Source organism: Pyrus communis, chromosome 15 (assembly GCF_041283825.1).
Source record: "Pyrus communis isolate YQ-2024b chromosome 15, ASM4128382v1, whole genome shotgun sequence".
NCBI lineage: Eukaryota > Viridiplantae > Streptophyta > Magnoliopsida > Rosales > Rosaceae > Pyrus > Pyrus communis.
Genome location: NC_142579.1, coordinates 16,933,331 through 16,948,107, shown reverse-complemented (window position 1 = coordinate 16,948,107; position 14,777 = coordinate 16,933,331). Strand labels below are relative to the sequence as shown.

General features: G+C 37.7%; 2 protein-coding genes across 2 annotated transcripts; one reads left to right on the top strand and one right to left on the bottom strand.

The window, feature by feature from the left end:
- The first annotated feature begins 701 nt into the window (after nt 1–701).
- LOC137717170 (acyl-coenzyme A oxidase 2, peroxisomal-like) lies at nt 702–6,397 on the top strand. The gene is made up of 7 exons (XM_068456475.2): nt 702–1,286; nt 2,710–2,825; nt 3,989–4,869; nt 5,053–5,232; nt 5,322–5,488; nt 5,571–5,694; nt 5,889–6,397. Exons 1-7 carry the CDS (start codon nt 838–840, stop codon nt 6,042–6,044), a joined length of 2,073 nt encoding a protein of 690 aa, XP_068312576.2. The 5' UTR covers nt 702–837; the 3' UTR covers nt 6,045–6,397.
- Nucleotides 6,398–7,185: 788 nt separating this feature from the next.
- Nucleotides 7,186–11,034, bottom strand: LOC137711845 (uncharacterized). The gene is made up of 6 exons (XM_088685735.1): nt 10,886–11,034; nt 9,585–10,667; nt 9,387–9,464; nt 8,701–8,915; nt 8,080–8,303; nt 7,186–7,934 (listed from the first exon to the last, which is right to left on the bottom strand). Exons 2-6 carry the CDS (start codon nt 10,597–10,599, stop codon nt 7,283–7,285), a joined length of 2,184 nt encoding a protein of 727 aa, XP_088541861.1. The 5' UTR covers nt 10,600–10,667; nt 10,886–11,034; the 3' UTR covers nt 7,186–7,282.
- Nucleotides 11,035–14,777: the final 3,743 nt, after the last annotated feature.

The following is a 14,777-nucleotide window of genomic DNA, read 5'->3' as shown; positions in this document are numbered from 1 at the left end:
ATCTGAAGAAGAAGAACTGCATATTTACAGTAAGACAAAAATCAGTCATTAGCCCTACTAAAGGAGAAACAGCAGACATGTAGTACAAGGTGAAAAAAGATAGAGAAAGAGATGCAGAGCTAGTAGAAGTTGATGAATAGTACTGGAACAATTTGATAGAAGAAGAGCTGCACAACATTGACAACATGATGGAAGCATGAAGAGCTAGCAACAAATTAGCATAAATTGAATAGTATCATGTAATTCTAGATAGAAATGTCAATATTATTGCGAACCCCGCTACAATAATGAAACAATGACATAAGAATAAATAAAGAAAAATGATTTACCCATTATGGACTTTACATACACAAAATGTCTTTTTAATTAAGAATGAATAGTGCTAGGCCATTTTCATTCGAACTCCCTATATATATATATGTATAGGAAGCCTTTAAGGGAAGGGATCTCTATTTTTTTTAAAAAAAGAAAGAATATCCTTTTAACCGTTAGATTTGACTTTTATGAAATCTTGTGGTTGAGATTTTATAGCTTGTGATTTAATCTCAACCACAAAATTTCATTAAAGTTAAATCTAATGGTCAAGAAGTTGTACAAAATGAGAATCACTTCCTTTCCGTACAAGTAACCTTTCTAATGGTTTGTGATATATATATATATATATATATATATATATATATATATATATATATTTGAAATGCGGGCCAATGCCAACTGCCAACTTCCCGTACAAGTAACCTTTCTCCACGTCATCACCTATTGCCGTATTAGTAAACGAACTAGCCAACCTCCTCCAAATTTCTCCGTCTCCGATATCAATAAAGAAAAAGAAAAAAGATGCAGAGTCCACAACCAGATCCAACGGCGGGGGATGAATCCCAGGCCGTCAGCCGCCGCATCCAACGGCTGTCTTTACACCTGACACCTAATCACCGACATCTCCAAAACGACACCGCTCAGCAGCTTGGGCTGGTGGAGTGCGCCAAGGCGGCGAAGCTGACGGTGGAAACGAGCAGCCTCTCAAACTACATGAGAGGAAAACACCGGGAAATCCAGGACAGAGTGTTGGATTACTTCAACAAGAGGCCGGAGCTTCAGACGCCGGTGGAGATTTTGAAGGACGACCACCGGGAGCTTTGTATGAAGCAGCTCGTTGGGTTGGTGAGAGAGGCCGGGATCAGGCCTTTCAGGTACATCGTTGATGAACCGGCTAAGTACTTCGCTATTTTGGAGGCCGTTGGCAGCGTCGACATGTCTCTCGGGATTAAGATGGGGGTGCAGTACAGGTGATTGATTACCACTACTACAGTACTACTCTCATCTTTTTTCATTGATTTTTGTGGCGTTTTTTGGCTGCTGATCGCTTTGTGTATTAAGTTTGGGTGGGAATTTTGGGGAATTGAGGGTGTTTTTGACGGTGGTTTTGTGTTGTTTGATTGTTTGATTTCACGAAATCATTTAACCCTTGAATCGAATGGCTTTGGTTCTTTGTAGGTTATATCATTATATATGGTGTATATGTGTTGTAAATTGTAATTGCTTATGATTTGATTGGTACTGCACTAATTAATTTGTTACTGCTCCGTAAGACGGGCCTCAAATATGTGCATACAGACGCATTCACACTGCGGTAGAAAGATATGAGCATTAGAGATGTAAATAGATGACGTAAATAGATACAGAATTGTTGATGTGTAGATGACTAGATGTTCATGTTTCGGTGTACTCTTACAATTGTATACGCACCACTGACGAATGCAGTTACATCATGAAAATTTTAGTATAAAGGGCACCGAATTTGTATGATCAGTAACCCCATTCGTTGCCCTTTGTTAGGTGTTGTGTTTAGTTAATGGCTTGTCACCAAATGTGAAATCCCTTTAAATTGTTGGTTCCAACAAAAAGAGGAAGAGGTTGACAAGGATTTCGACCAATAAATTGGAGTTGGATGAGTTAGCATGTTATTTTGAAGTGCTATGCCATGTCTATGAACAAAACTGTTGGACTAAAACGAGAGTATTGGACCACACTAAAAATTCTTATAATTTGGGGGTGTGATTACTCAACAAAAATTTTCATGCTAGGGAGAGGAAGTCTGGTGCTCAAATTTTCCTATTGCTCTGTCTTTCCCTATTTATTACATATAGTTCACATGTTGGATGCCCTTTCTGAGGGAGGGCGTTTAAAATATAAGTTAATAGAATGGGCTTAAGGTGGACTGCGTCAAGATTGGGAATATAACAGAAAAATAAAATTTTATGAACAATTTGAAACCATACAGAAAGATCATGAACAAGGGGCAATTAATATAATTTTCATGTGATGAGAAACTTGTTATACAATCCATGTTCTGTTGTGCAATTTTAACGTTCTGAGATGGGGAAGGTTACAGAAAAATTGAAAGGTAGAAATTCTATTATAATTTTGGCTTTGAATACGAGAACTGCAATGGATTTTGAAAGGCAGAAAGTTCCATTAAAGTGGAAGGCCTGCAGAGTTCGTCATTGTTCAAATATCACTTGCTTTATTGCTGATATTTGGTGCTTTGGATTCAAATGATGTAATTACATGGCTCTTAAATTGACAAAGACTTGTTATGGGGCCTCTTTTCTCCAGTGCTTGTGTGCCTGAAACGTAGCATGATGCCTAATTGCACTAGCTTTACATCATGTATCTTGTCATGCACTGATTTTTTTATTAATTGTGCAGCCTTTGGGGAGGTTCTGTACTTAACTTAGGAACTAAAAAGCACAAGGATATGTATTTTGATGGTATCGACAATCTGGAGTATCCAGGTTGTTTTGCTATGACCGAACTGCATCATGGTGAGCTGTTCTGCTACTCCCATTCTTTTACTTGTTTCCTTGCTTTTGCCTAAGCTGATATTACAGCGATGCTTAATGCTGGGACATTATAAGTTTATCCATACATTCATTGTGTGATTTTGTGGAATGGTTGGTGTGCCCCACACACATATATATAGACATTTAAAAGCAAGTACTTTTTACAAATTTTATTTTCGTGAAACCACAGATTGTAATTCTTAATTAATAGTATTATCATGAGAAGGTCGAATCATGTTCAATAAACCATCCAATGAGAAAACTTTTATTAGGCATGATTATGAAGATAGTTTTCCAAGATTTATCTTGGTAGCTTGTTAGTTACTTTGTTTGGAGTGTCAGAGTCGATATAGACAGGGTGCTGAAATATTTATAACAACGAACGCCCATCCACTTTTGAATCTTTGATTTATTGGTGATAGTTATCCATTTTAATTTGGGTGGTGCACTGGTGCTACCCACACAACCTTTTTTTACCTCCCACGCACCCCCTGTAAATTTTTGCCCTTTGATCCTCTTCAATTCATTCAATCCGATGGCCGAAAATTGCGAGGTGTGTGTGAAAGGTAAAAAGGGGTGTGCAGAGTTGTAAAAACGAGCCTTGAGGCGTGCCTAGGCGGTGCAGTGAAGAAAATGCCTCTGCCCAGCAGGAGTAAGCTTAAACTTGCCTAGTTGTGGTCGAGGCATTAGCTGGGGCTTTTTTCATTTAAGGTTAAGGTTTCTCACCTGCAGTGAAGAAATTTTTTTATTGATTGTTGTTTTTTCCTCTATAATGTTTGATTTTGACTCTATTGTTGATTAGATTATATATATATATATATATATATAAAATATTAATATATGTATATATTAATAATTTTAGGTCCCGTGAGGAGGTGCCTTACGCCTCAAGGCATTTGACTAGGTGGGGCTATCCATCAAACGCCTTGGCTTTGCCATCGCATTTTATAACATTGGTGGATATCACCACCCTTTAACTTTTTTTAAGAAGAGACTGGTTCATTGTGATTCTCTATCATCTTTTGATTCAGATTTTCTTTGTTGTTTTTCATTTTATGCTTTTTATTTCTCAGGTACTGTTGTGTATTACTAAATCTAGAATTCATATCTTAACTGTTTTAATTATTCCGTTTTCTGTGCCTAAGGCTCAAATGTTCAAGGTCTACAAACAGTGGCAACTTTTGATCCAATCACAGATGAATTTATAATCGACACACCCAATGATGGGGCGATCAAATGGTGGATTGGCAATGCTGCCGTTCATGGAAAGTTTGCTACTGTTTTTGCTAAGCTGATGTTGCCGACTTATGACACAAAAGGTATTACTGATATGGGTGTCCATGCCTTCATTGTGCCAATAAGGGATTTGAAGACCCACCAAACTCTTCCAGGGATTGAGATACAGGATTGTGGCCACAAGGTGGGTCTGAATGGGGTAGACAATGGAGCATTAAGATTCCGGTCAGTGAGAATCCCTCGTGATAATCTTCTTAATCGATTCGGAGATGTCTCCCGGGATGGGAAATACACAAGTAGCTTACCATCTATGAATAAAAGGTTTGCTGCCACTCTAGGGGAACTTGTAGGTGGGAGGGTTGGTCTTGCATATTCTTCAGTTAGTGTCCTCAAGGTCGCTGCCACAATTGCAATCCGATACTCTCTACTGCGACAGCAGTTTGGTCCTTCCAAGCAACCTGAAGTCAGTATTCTTGATTATCAGTCCCAACAACACAAGTTAATGCCAATGCTGGCTTCAACTTATGCATTCCATTTTGCCACGTCGCATTTGGTGGAGAAATATTCAGAGATGAAAAAGTCTTGTGATGAACAATTGGTTGGTGACATCCATTCCCTTTCAGCAGGGCTCAAGGCTTATGTGACGGCATATACAGCAAAGTCATTGAGTATCTGCAGGGAAGCTTGTGGAGGCCATGGGTACGCTTCTGTCAACCGCTTTGGTAGCTTGAGGAATGACCATGACATTTTTCAGACGTTTGAAGGGGACAATACAGTGCTCCTACAACAGGTTCTGAACAAATCACATTCTCTATGCCCTCGCTTGGAATTTTCTATTTTCTTTTATGATCTGGAATTTTTCATAGGATAGAACATTATGGGTGCCCAAACCATTTGAGCATGAAGTGTTAGAACAAGAGATGAAATACATTTGCCATAAGCAATTACACACTAGTTTTCACTGGTGACGCAGGTTGCTGGTGATCTGTTGAAGCAATATAAGGAGAAATTTCAAGGCGGGACACTCACAGTCACATGGAGCTACCTCAGAGAGTCCATGAACTCATATCTGTCTCAGCCAAATCCAGTGACTGCTCGATGGGAAAGTGAAGACCATTTGCGAGATCCTAAGTTCCAGTTGGATGCTTTCAGAGTGAGTTTTTACTTGGTTTTATGATCAAAATCCTGTCTTAGTGTATATAACAAAACCGAAACTCTTGTCACATAATTTTCCTCTGGCAGTACCGAACTTCTCGATTACTTCAAAGTGTCGCTGTAAGACTGCGCAAGCATTCCAAAACTCTTGGCAGTTTTGGTGCATGGAATCGATGCTTAAATCACCTTTTGACTCTGGCAGAGTCCCACATTGAGTCTGTCATCCTTGCCAAGTTTGTTGAAGCTGTCCAGAAGTAATTCTTAGATCTCTGTTACTTTCATTCATTTCTTTCCATTATGATTTTGAGTTTCTAAAATGGGGTATTTATTTGCCAGGTGTCCGGATCCAAGTTCTCGAGCTGCTCTGAAACTCGTCTGTGATCTTTATGCCTTGGAGCGCATTTGGAAAGACATAGGAACGTATCGTAATGTTGATTATGTCGCACCAAACAAAGCTAAGGTATTCCTATGAAGCATGAAAAGAAGAAATATTTCCTGTAATTCTACGGTTTATGCTATCACTTTGACGCAGGATTATGGAAAACGTATTTAAGCCTGAATACGATAGTAGTAACATTGAATCCATCCTGCATGGCTTTGAGGAAATGCCGTAAAAATTCAAATTCGACTGAATTCTCGTTTCTGTTTGCGCAGGCAATTCACAAACTGATGGAGTACCTGAGTTTTCAGGTGAGAAATATAGCAAGGGAACTTGTAGACACATTTGACATTCCAGATTATGTTACAAGAGCCCCGATTGCAATGCAGTCAGATGCCTACTCACACTACACACACTATGTCGGATTTTAATTCCTACCGATTTTGTTCCTTTTTAAGAAAAAAGAAAGCAGGAAAGGGAGTTCATGTTTTCTTACTGTAAGTTTCGAAAATATTATTTGCTTCTTTAAAAAAATCGTATTTAGGCACAAAACCGAGCGCAATGGCGTTGATTCATATAGTTGACCCTTCTTAGTGGGATAAGGTTTTTTTGTTGTTGTACAAAAATCGAAGGGTGGGAGTTGGTAGGGAAAAAGGTGGATGATAGCTCTCACAATGCGGGTATATGATGTTGTAGTAGTTTTGTAAAATTATTGAACAGCATGTCTTGTTCAAAAGGCAATTCGTTCTTGATACAAATATTATGCCGTGTTTGTGTGCTAAAATATGTCCTGTAAATCGTGAATTCATTAACTTGCGAAGTAGCCCTTTTGCAAACCCACCAATCAAAAATTAAAACCAGTTCTGCTCTCAAAATCCATTCTCTACTAGTCTTTTTTGGCGAAAATATTCTCAAGTTAGTATATTATCGACACGACATAGGATGAATACATTTTCGACACAATACTGATAGATTATTTGATACATTATTGACACAATATTAATACATTATGGACACAATTTTTTAGTAAGAGATTTTGAACTTGAGAGTATTTTCATCAAAGAGGGCTAACAGGGACTGCGTTTTGAGAGCATGACTAATTTTGGTTGGTGTATTTGTAAAACGGCTAGTAAGCCCAATTTCCCATAACTTTTGCAAGAGATGCATTGTCACTCATCCTTAGTCACTCAACAGTTTTTCCTCTTTTGGATTTGGCTGTGGTTCTTGATACCTCGTAAAGAGGTCAAAAACGACAAAATGTTCTCTTGATCACCTAGTGACCGAGAAATTCATGTTCTCTTGAATTTGAGATCAAGGGCAAAGTATGAGTGAATGTACTTTAATGTTTAAATCACACCCCTTGACATAAAATTCAAGGTTAGGCGACCATGAATCGAGATTCTTAAGTCATCTAGTGATCAAGAGAATGGGACTTCAAAAAAATGGAAGTATCATCAGAGACTAGATGGTATACTAATAAAGCCAATCGCCGAGAAAAACATACTAAATATTGGCTGAAAACTCGTGCTAATTCAGTTGTAAAATTGAACGCACTGCCCAAAAACTTGATACTTTTTCCTCCCCAAAGCTATTTGCAACAATTCAACTTTACAAACCTGTATCCGGTCACAAATTCAAGGGATGATTATATGTTTATAATTACATAAACTCAGTATCTAACAGGCCTGCCGTTGAGATATGCAATTCGAGCTGCTTCACTTTTGTATCTGATATCTTCATACATCTTCAGCGATGCCTCCGAAAATTTAGTGAGTCTCTCGAGAACCCTTGCCAAGCTTGCATGCATGCAACTCAAGTTTGGAGATGATTCTTCACTGTTTTCTTCTTTGTTCTCTGCTTCTCCGTTTGCATCAGCTGATTCAGCTGTCCCCTGGTTTTTCTGTGTGACTGCTTGTTTTTCCATCAAATGACGCAGATCTGATAAGAAAGTTCTGATTGCATCAGTAAGTTCGTTAGAAGGCAGTGCTCTGATCCCAGCTGCCCAATCTCGAAAGAGAACAAATATAGGTGGGGCTACAGCTCGACGAGGGGAAAATGGCCTTCTGCTTTTGGTACGCTCCCGTGGTTGCATGATGCAGTTTTGCAGCCAACCATTGAGAGCTTCCACATATGACGTATGGCTGTTGATCCAATTTGCAAAGCTTAGGCCGAAGCATTCAATCTCATCCAAAAGGTGAGCCATTATCTGTCTACGGGAATCTCCTTGGGAAGGTGTTGAGCTCTTTGAATGATACGCCAGTGAGATGGTTATATATTGCGCATGATGGCATTCAAGCATGGCCTTCCACATTCCCGTCAATCTACACAAAAACACCGTTCGTCAATCCAAGGTTAGTGATGCTTTGAAACAAATAATATGAATTTCAAGAGTCGGAAGATAATCTTGTGGTTAATGGAGTTTTTTTTTCAATGTCTCAGTTACGAGAACAACGTGATCCTACTTACCCCTGAGTAAGTTCCAAGAGTTGTGGATACAATTCTTCATCTCTCATTTTCTCAATCCGCTTTGATATTGAATCAACAGCATGTATTGCCACTCTTATTCGTGAATGTAGATCCTTCACTATCGCCCGGGTTTTATCAATAACTTGACTGCTACAATCCTTTGCAAATTGATTCCTAAGTTGATCACACTTCCGGTCATACACCTTCCTGATAGATTCACTTGCCTACAAGAACCAAAATAAAAATGACGAGATGATTAAACAAAAACGCTATAAAACAAAAAGCATAATACACAAACTTTATCACTATCTTTTCTCCTGTATTTAATGTTACAAAGAAATACGGTTTACAAAATACAATTACAAATTGATGTTTCCCTACTCCATATCCCCATGACTAGAAGCTTGCAGTTTATATTCATGGTTTTATAACTACAAGGTTATAGATCAAATTCATGAGCATTTAAAGGCACATAAGAAGATTATCTGATGCTTGAATCAGGGTAAGCAGATCACAAGGAAGTTCGTCTAAAAGAATGCGCCAATAGATTATAGAAATCAATAGATACAAGAAAACATGTATCTATACAATAAAAATACTGCAGGGCTTCAACAAAAGTACCTTTACTTCGTCATAGAGTTTTCTTTCCCAGGCATATAGTCTCTCCAGAGTGGAGGAATGACTTCCGGCAATCATGCAAAACTCTTCAATAAAATCACTGCCACTGTCGTCGGCATCATCTTTTGATGTTGTGGCAAGAGGATTCCTTGATGAGGACGACCTCGAAGATGTTGAGCGCTTCCAAGTAATAATTTTTGTTCCATGTTGAGCAGCATCTACAAAACATTACGATCACAGATATTATGGTCAGAAAGGGAGATTCTAATCATTCTGGGAAAGAGTGGTACTCAGTTGAGTGCGGCTTCATTTGTGATGCAAAAGATGCGTGTAACTAAAGTGAGCCAGCTGATTCCACAATAAATGTCACAGAACAAATTTGAATGCTTTCACGCAGAATACATATATCACAAAATTAAATGGATGAACTGTGTTTATCTGATCATTGTGCCAGAGATACAACTTCTAGCCTTAACACAAAAGACATTCGACTGATCAAAGGATTACTAGGATTCAACAAAACGAAAAAGTGACAAGTCAAGGGAAAAGACCTCAGCCTACAAAGTTACATAAGTGGGTATAGGAATAAGGAAATTCTTGCAATTGTTAAAGATGTATCCAATGTCCAAAACCTAAATTACTTACTGGACTGGTAATTAGGTTGCGATTTACCAATTGCAACAACTTACCATGAGAAACAAGTGCAGTCTTTCCCGGGCAGAAAACGAGCTGGAAAGCCACGAAAAAAGCCGAAGCAGATGATGTGCCTACAATACAATACTCAATAGTCATAGAGTTTATCAAGCAAAAACAAGAAGAAAAAAAATCAGACAACTAAAATTATCAATAGACATGAAACATTCTTCAACCAACATAAAAAAGTTTACCTTTCGCCTCCGAATACCCAACCCTTATTTTGTTTGACTCAAGCATCCTGGAGACCTCTTTTCCTGATTCTGAAGCTCTAAAAAAGCGGTTCTCGATATCCTTTATGCTCGAAAGAAAATCTTTAGCTCTGTGAGTAATAAACTCTGAAGGGTCCTCTCTTTCTGCACAAAAGTCCTTCTCCCTCTTTGAACCAGAAGGTCCAGACTGTTCAACTCCAACTTTGCCCGTCAAACTTCTGGCTCCGCCATTGGCATTACGTCCCTCAACTGACTGTCTCCCTTCACCATTGCCTGTTTGCAGAGACCCATCAACTCCCGAGTTTAGCGAATTCGCGTTACCATCTACACTACTATCGTTTCGATTCACTGAATTACCAGAAACTTCATAATGTTCATTACCTCCATCTATTCCAACCTTTGCCCATCTACCCCTCTCCTCCACACCATGACTAGCTTCTTCACTCCTCCCCTGTCTCCACCCTTTGATATCATCAAAATTCACATCCACTCCACTATTTCCCACAAACCTAAAGCTGTCACTCTCATCAACAGGATCAAAATAATCCCAAGACGAATCTTCATCCGGCAGAGGAGGAGGAGGCGGCGGCAATGAAATATCCTCATCCACATAACGACTGCTAACCGGATTGAACCTTACAGTCACAGCTGCACCACCCCCTGACCTCATATAGCTCAACCTCACCGCAGGAGGCAAAACCAGCCTCTCATTGCGCATAGGCGAGTCCGAAGCGTCGGCCAAAGGCGAAGGCGAGGGAGAGGGGTAGGAGGAGTGCGAAGGGGTCTTGTCTGAGGTGGAGAGGGACGACTCTATCAACACCTCAGCCTCGGCGTAACGGCGGAGGGCAATGCCAATGTTTCTAAGAGAGTTGGTGTAAGATACATGAGAAGCTGCTAAAGCATACCTCGAATCGATTGCTTGCTTGATGAATCTCTTACGCTCTCTGCACAGCCGCAGAGCTTCGTCCTTCTCGATTTTAGAGTTGGTAGCACCCATTTTTTGACGGAAAATATGGGGACCCAGTTCACGAAAGAACGCTCATTTTCTCAGCAACCAAACAAGACCTTTTAAAAGGAAAGAGAACCCATTACACCGGAAGCACAAAGAGCTCAACTTTTCAATAAAATCTGTGAACAAACGAAGAAAAACCCTCCCTTTAAACCCCAAAACCCAAAAGAAAATGTGGGTTTTGCAGTAAATGAAAAACCCAGTTGGGGAAAATCGCTGAGAGTAAAAAGCGCAGAGAGGTGTCAGAGAAGGAGAGGAGTAGTTGTTTTCTTACAAGGAAAGGAAAGGAAAGGAAGGAAGAGAGCAGCTGCAGCAGCGGCAACGTGTTGGAGTGGTTGGGGGTCATCAAAGAGAAGCCATTAACGGAAAACTTCAAACCCCAACTGCTTCAATGCAATGAATGCCAAAGGCTCACTCCTCCACACATATACACACAGAAATTAAGAAAAAAAAAATAAAGGAAAAATAGAAACTGCGTGTCTCAGAGGGCTTTTACTGGTGGAGGGTCCTCTGAACGAATGGACAAAGGTGAAGAAAATGTGAAAAGGAAAAAGAGAGAGAGAGAAGAGAAGAGGAGAGAGAGAGAGGGGAATCTGGTGACTGGTGCAGTACAGTGTAGTCGGCCACAGAGTAGAAGAGGTGAGCAAGTGAGCAAAGGCCCTCGTAGAGTGTGTCTGATTTCTTGTAACCTATGGGAAAAACCCTTCCACCTTTTTCTGTTTTTTTTTTTCTTTTTTTTTTAGCATTTTTCTCATTACTGTAACTAAGTTCTCTTAGAGAAAGTTTTCAGTATGACTGAAACACAGGTAATATATCACGTGTTTTTATATAAGTGATGAAAATTTTTATTTTTAAATTATTAATTTTTTAACACACATATAGCACCATTTGTATGGTAACACGTGATCTACCACTTTGTATTTTGGTCACACTGAAAAATCTCTTTTTCCCATGCACCTAATCATCTATCACGTGTTCTTTTATCTAACTTTAGTTAACTTTCACATTAAATATTACTTTTGCAATTTAAAAAATAAAATAAAAAATTAACCAAAATTAAATGAAATGACACGTAACAAATTATTAAGTGTATGGTGAGCATACACTAAGGTTTAGGATAGTGAGGAAAAAGGATCCTTTTTTTCCCTTTTGGGTGTAGAATTAGAATTAATTGAAGAATAAAAACTAAGAGTTTTTGTATTGTGAGTACGGAAGGAGAATGACTTACATTATATATATTTACTATCATGTGTTTTTCTCAATCTAATAAGAGATTATAAAGTGAAAGTTTTTCAAATGCTAATGCATTATTAGACTAATTTCACAAATAAAATAAATTTGTTTCATGTAAATTGTACATATCGGGCGGGGAGGTTGAATATGCATTGCATCGCGGACAAATATTGCTTTAAACATATATAATTGGTGCTTGTTAGAAAAGAATAGAGTTGAGTCCAGTATGAGATCCTTTCTAGATCCCTTTCCACCAAATCTACTTAGTTCGGGATCCGGACTGTTGAAATTTGATCAAACGGCTACAAATAGAGAGCATTTTAAAAGTCATAATAATTGTAACGTTGAATCAAAATTTAACGGTCCGGATCCCAAACTAAATGGATTTAGTGGAAAGAGATGGATCCCTTTCCATGGAAATGGTGGTTCAGATGACATAATTGCTCCTTAAAATCGGGAAAATAACATTCTTTTTCTTTCTACATTCAAAAAAGAAAAAACATATGTGAGGAAATTATGGATACTTTTATTTATGAGTTAACCACATTTTACAATCTTTAAATTTTGAACAAATATCATATTACATTTTAAGGTATTGGAATTTTGTTTTTTTTTTAGTACACAATATATTTTACACTAGAGTGAGGAGAGAGTTCGGTGAAGCTATACAATGGGCAACCTAATTTGGTATCAAATTAGTCATTCACGAGATTCGAGCCTAAGACCTCTTACTTGTAAGTGAAAATGAATAATAGTATTGAATGGCAAAGTATTAGAATTATATCAATTGATATCTACAGTTTAATTAATTGCTTGATAATTCATTAAATGGATGATATGTTGAGCTTAAGGCCCTTGTATGGACTAATTTGTAAGCCATATCTAAATTCATACGACCTAAAAATCTCATAGTATAATATGAGAAAATTAAAACCACATTAACCATTTTAAAAATTAGCTCAAACTTAAAAGGCGTAAATGGAATAAGCCTTTTATTTATTTATATTTCTCAAAATTGGAGTTTGTGTGTATAAGAGCAGCTCCAGTGGGAGCAATTGCTTGATGGACAGGCTTTAGCACAGGGCCTGATTGCCTAAGGGAGGAAGTTCAGCGTTGGCAGGCGAGGGAGCCCGAGTAGGGCCGAGCACCTGAGGTGAATCTGACGTTAGCTGACGTCAGACGCTTGTTTTAATTTTTTTCTGTCAGGCGCGTGGCGTTCAAGCGTGCGTGGGTGCGTGTCAGGGGATAGAAAGTCAAAAAAGGGACCCATGATGCACTAATTTTTTTGTTACCGTTGGGGAGCCACATGGCTTCCCCTCGCCCGTTAGATTTTCAATGGTAATAAAAATTAAAAAACCTTATTTAATATCAGCCGTTGGATATGAGATCAACGATCCACGTTATTCGACTTTAAAAATTAAAAAAAACAGTTAAAAAATCAGAAATGTTACCATTGTGCCACATGGCACAATCTGAAGTGTTGGAATTCAAATTTGTTTAAATCCAACGGTATAGATTAATTAGGTGAATAAAAAAAATTTAAAAATGTAAAAAAATTATTAAAAATCAGAAAAAAAATTTTGAAAAATAAAAAAAATTTTGATTTTACTTTTCTGTAAATACCTTCTCATTATTTTTTACCTTACATCCCAATTTCATATCTTGTCAAATTTTCAATCCAATTTTTTTCCAACAATTTCATATTTTCTACCTTACACCACAATTTCATATTTTCTCAAAGTTTCAATCCAATTTCATACTTAATATATTTACTTTTCTATACATACCTATCTTTCTCTCAAAGTTTCAATCCAATATTTTTCCAAGAAAATGACTAATGATGCAGGTACGAATTAGACACTTATTGAAGATGTTACGTTGTGTACTAGCTAGGTTGAAGTTACTTATGATCTGATTTCGAGTAATGCGAGATGCAGTTGAGAGAAATGTGGGGTCTTATTCATACCAATTATCTTGAGAAAATTGATAGGAAAAGAACCAAAGAATCTTTTTCCAGTCGTTGGAGACTACTCAGCAAATCGTTTAGTACGTGGAGAGACGCCTTGGCACCAACTAGTGGTAATCTTCGCAGTGGGGAAAATTTATCGGATCAGGTAACAATATATTTTTTATTTGTTTGTACTATACCCAAATTTACATTACCTACTTTTCGGATAATGACACATGGCGCAACGAGAACGATTAAAAATCTTATCGGAAATCCATCACCAATAATTGTCTTTTTGGATAATGATACGTGGCGCAACAAGAACGATTAAAAATCTTATCCGAAATTACAAATAAAATTATTTTGTATTATTTTATAAATAAAAAAATACTAATATTTTATTGCTATTGTTTTTTCAAATAATGACACGTGACGTAACGAAAACGATTAAAAATTTTATCCAAAATTACAAATAAAATTATTTTGTATTATTTTATTGCTAATTGCTAGGGCTATTCAGTGTAGAGATAAAGATGTAAAAGACGATTACTGTTTATTAGAAGCAATTACTGTTCACTGGGTGGATAACCCTAGGAGGCCTCCACCAAGCTGGAACTGCTTTAAAACTCTATGGAGTTGGAGGAGGGAGGAATGTGAAGAGCTCGCAGGAGAACATGCAAGGTCACTCAGTGGAATATTCTTTTTCTTCTTTATCTCTTTTTTGTGTTCTGACTAGGCATGCCATGGATATTCATGGATGAATTTATGAAATATTCCAGCATATACAAAATCTATAAAGTAATTAAATATTAATATTTCAAAAGGGTATGATATTGAATACTAATCTATTTATTTATTTTTATGTGTAGTAAATCTATTTATTATTCTTTATGAATATTGAATAGTAATCTGTTTATAGTGAATTGTCTTTTTAAAAGGGCATGATAGCTGTAGTGGTACTTTAGCATGCCCAAAGATGCAAAGT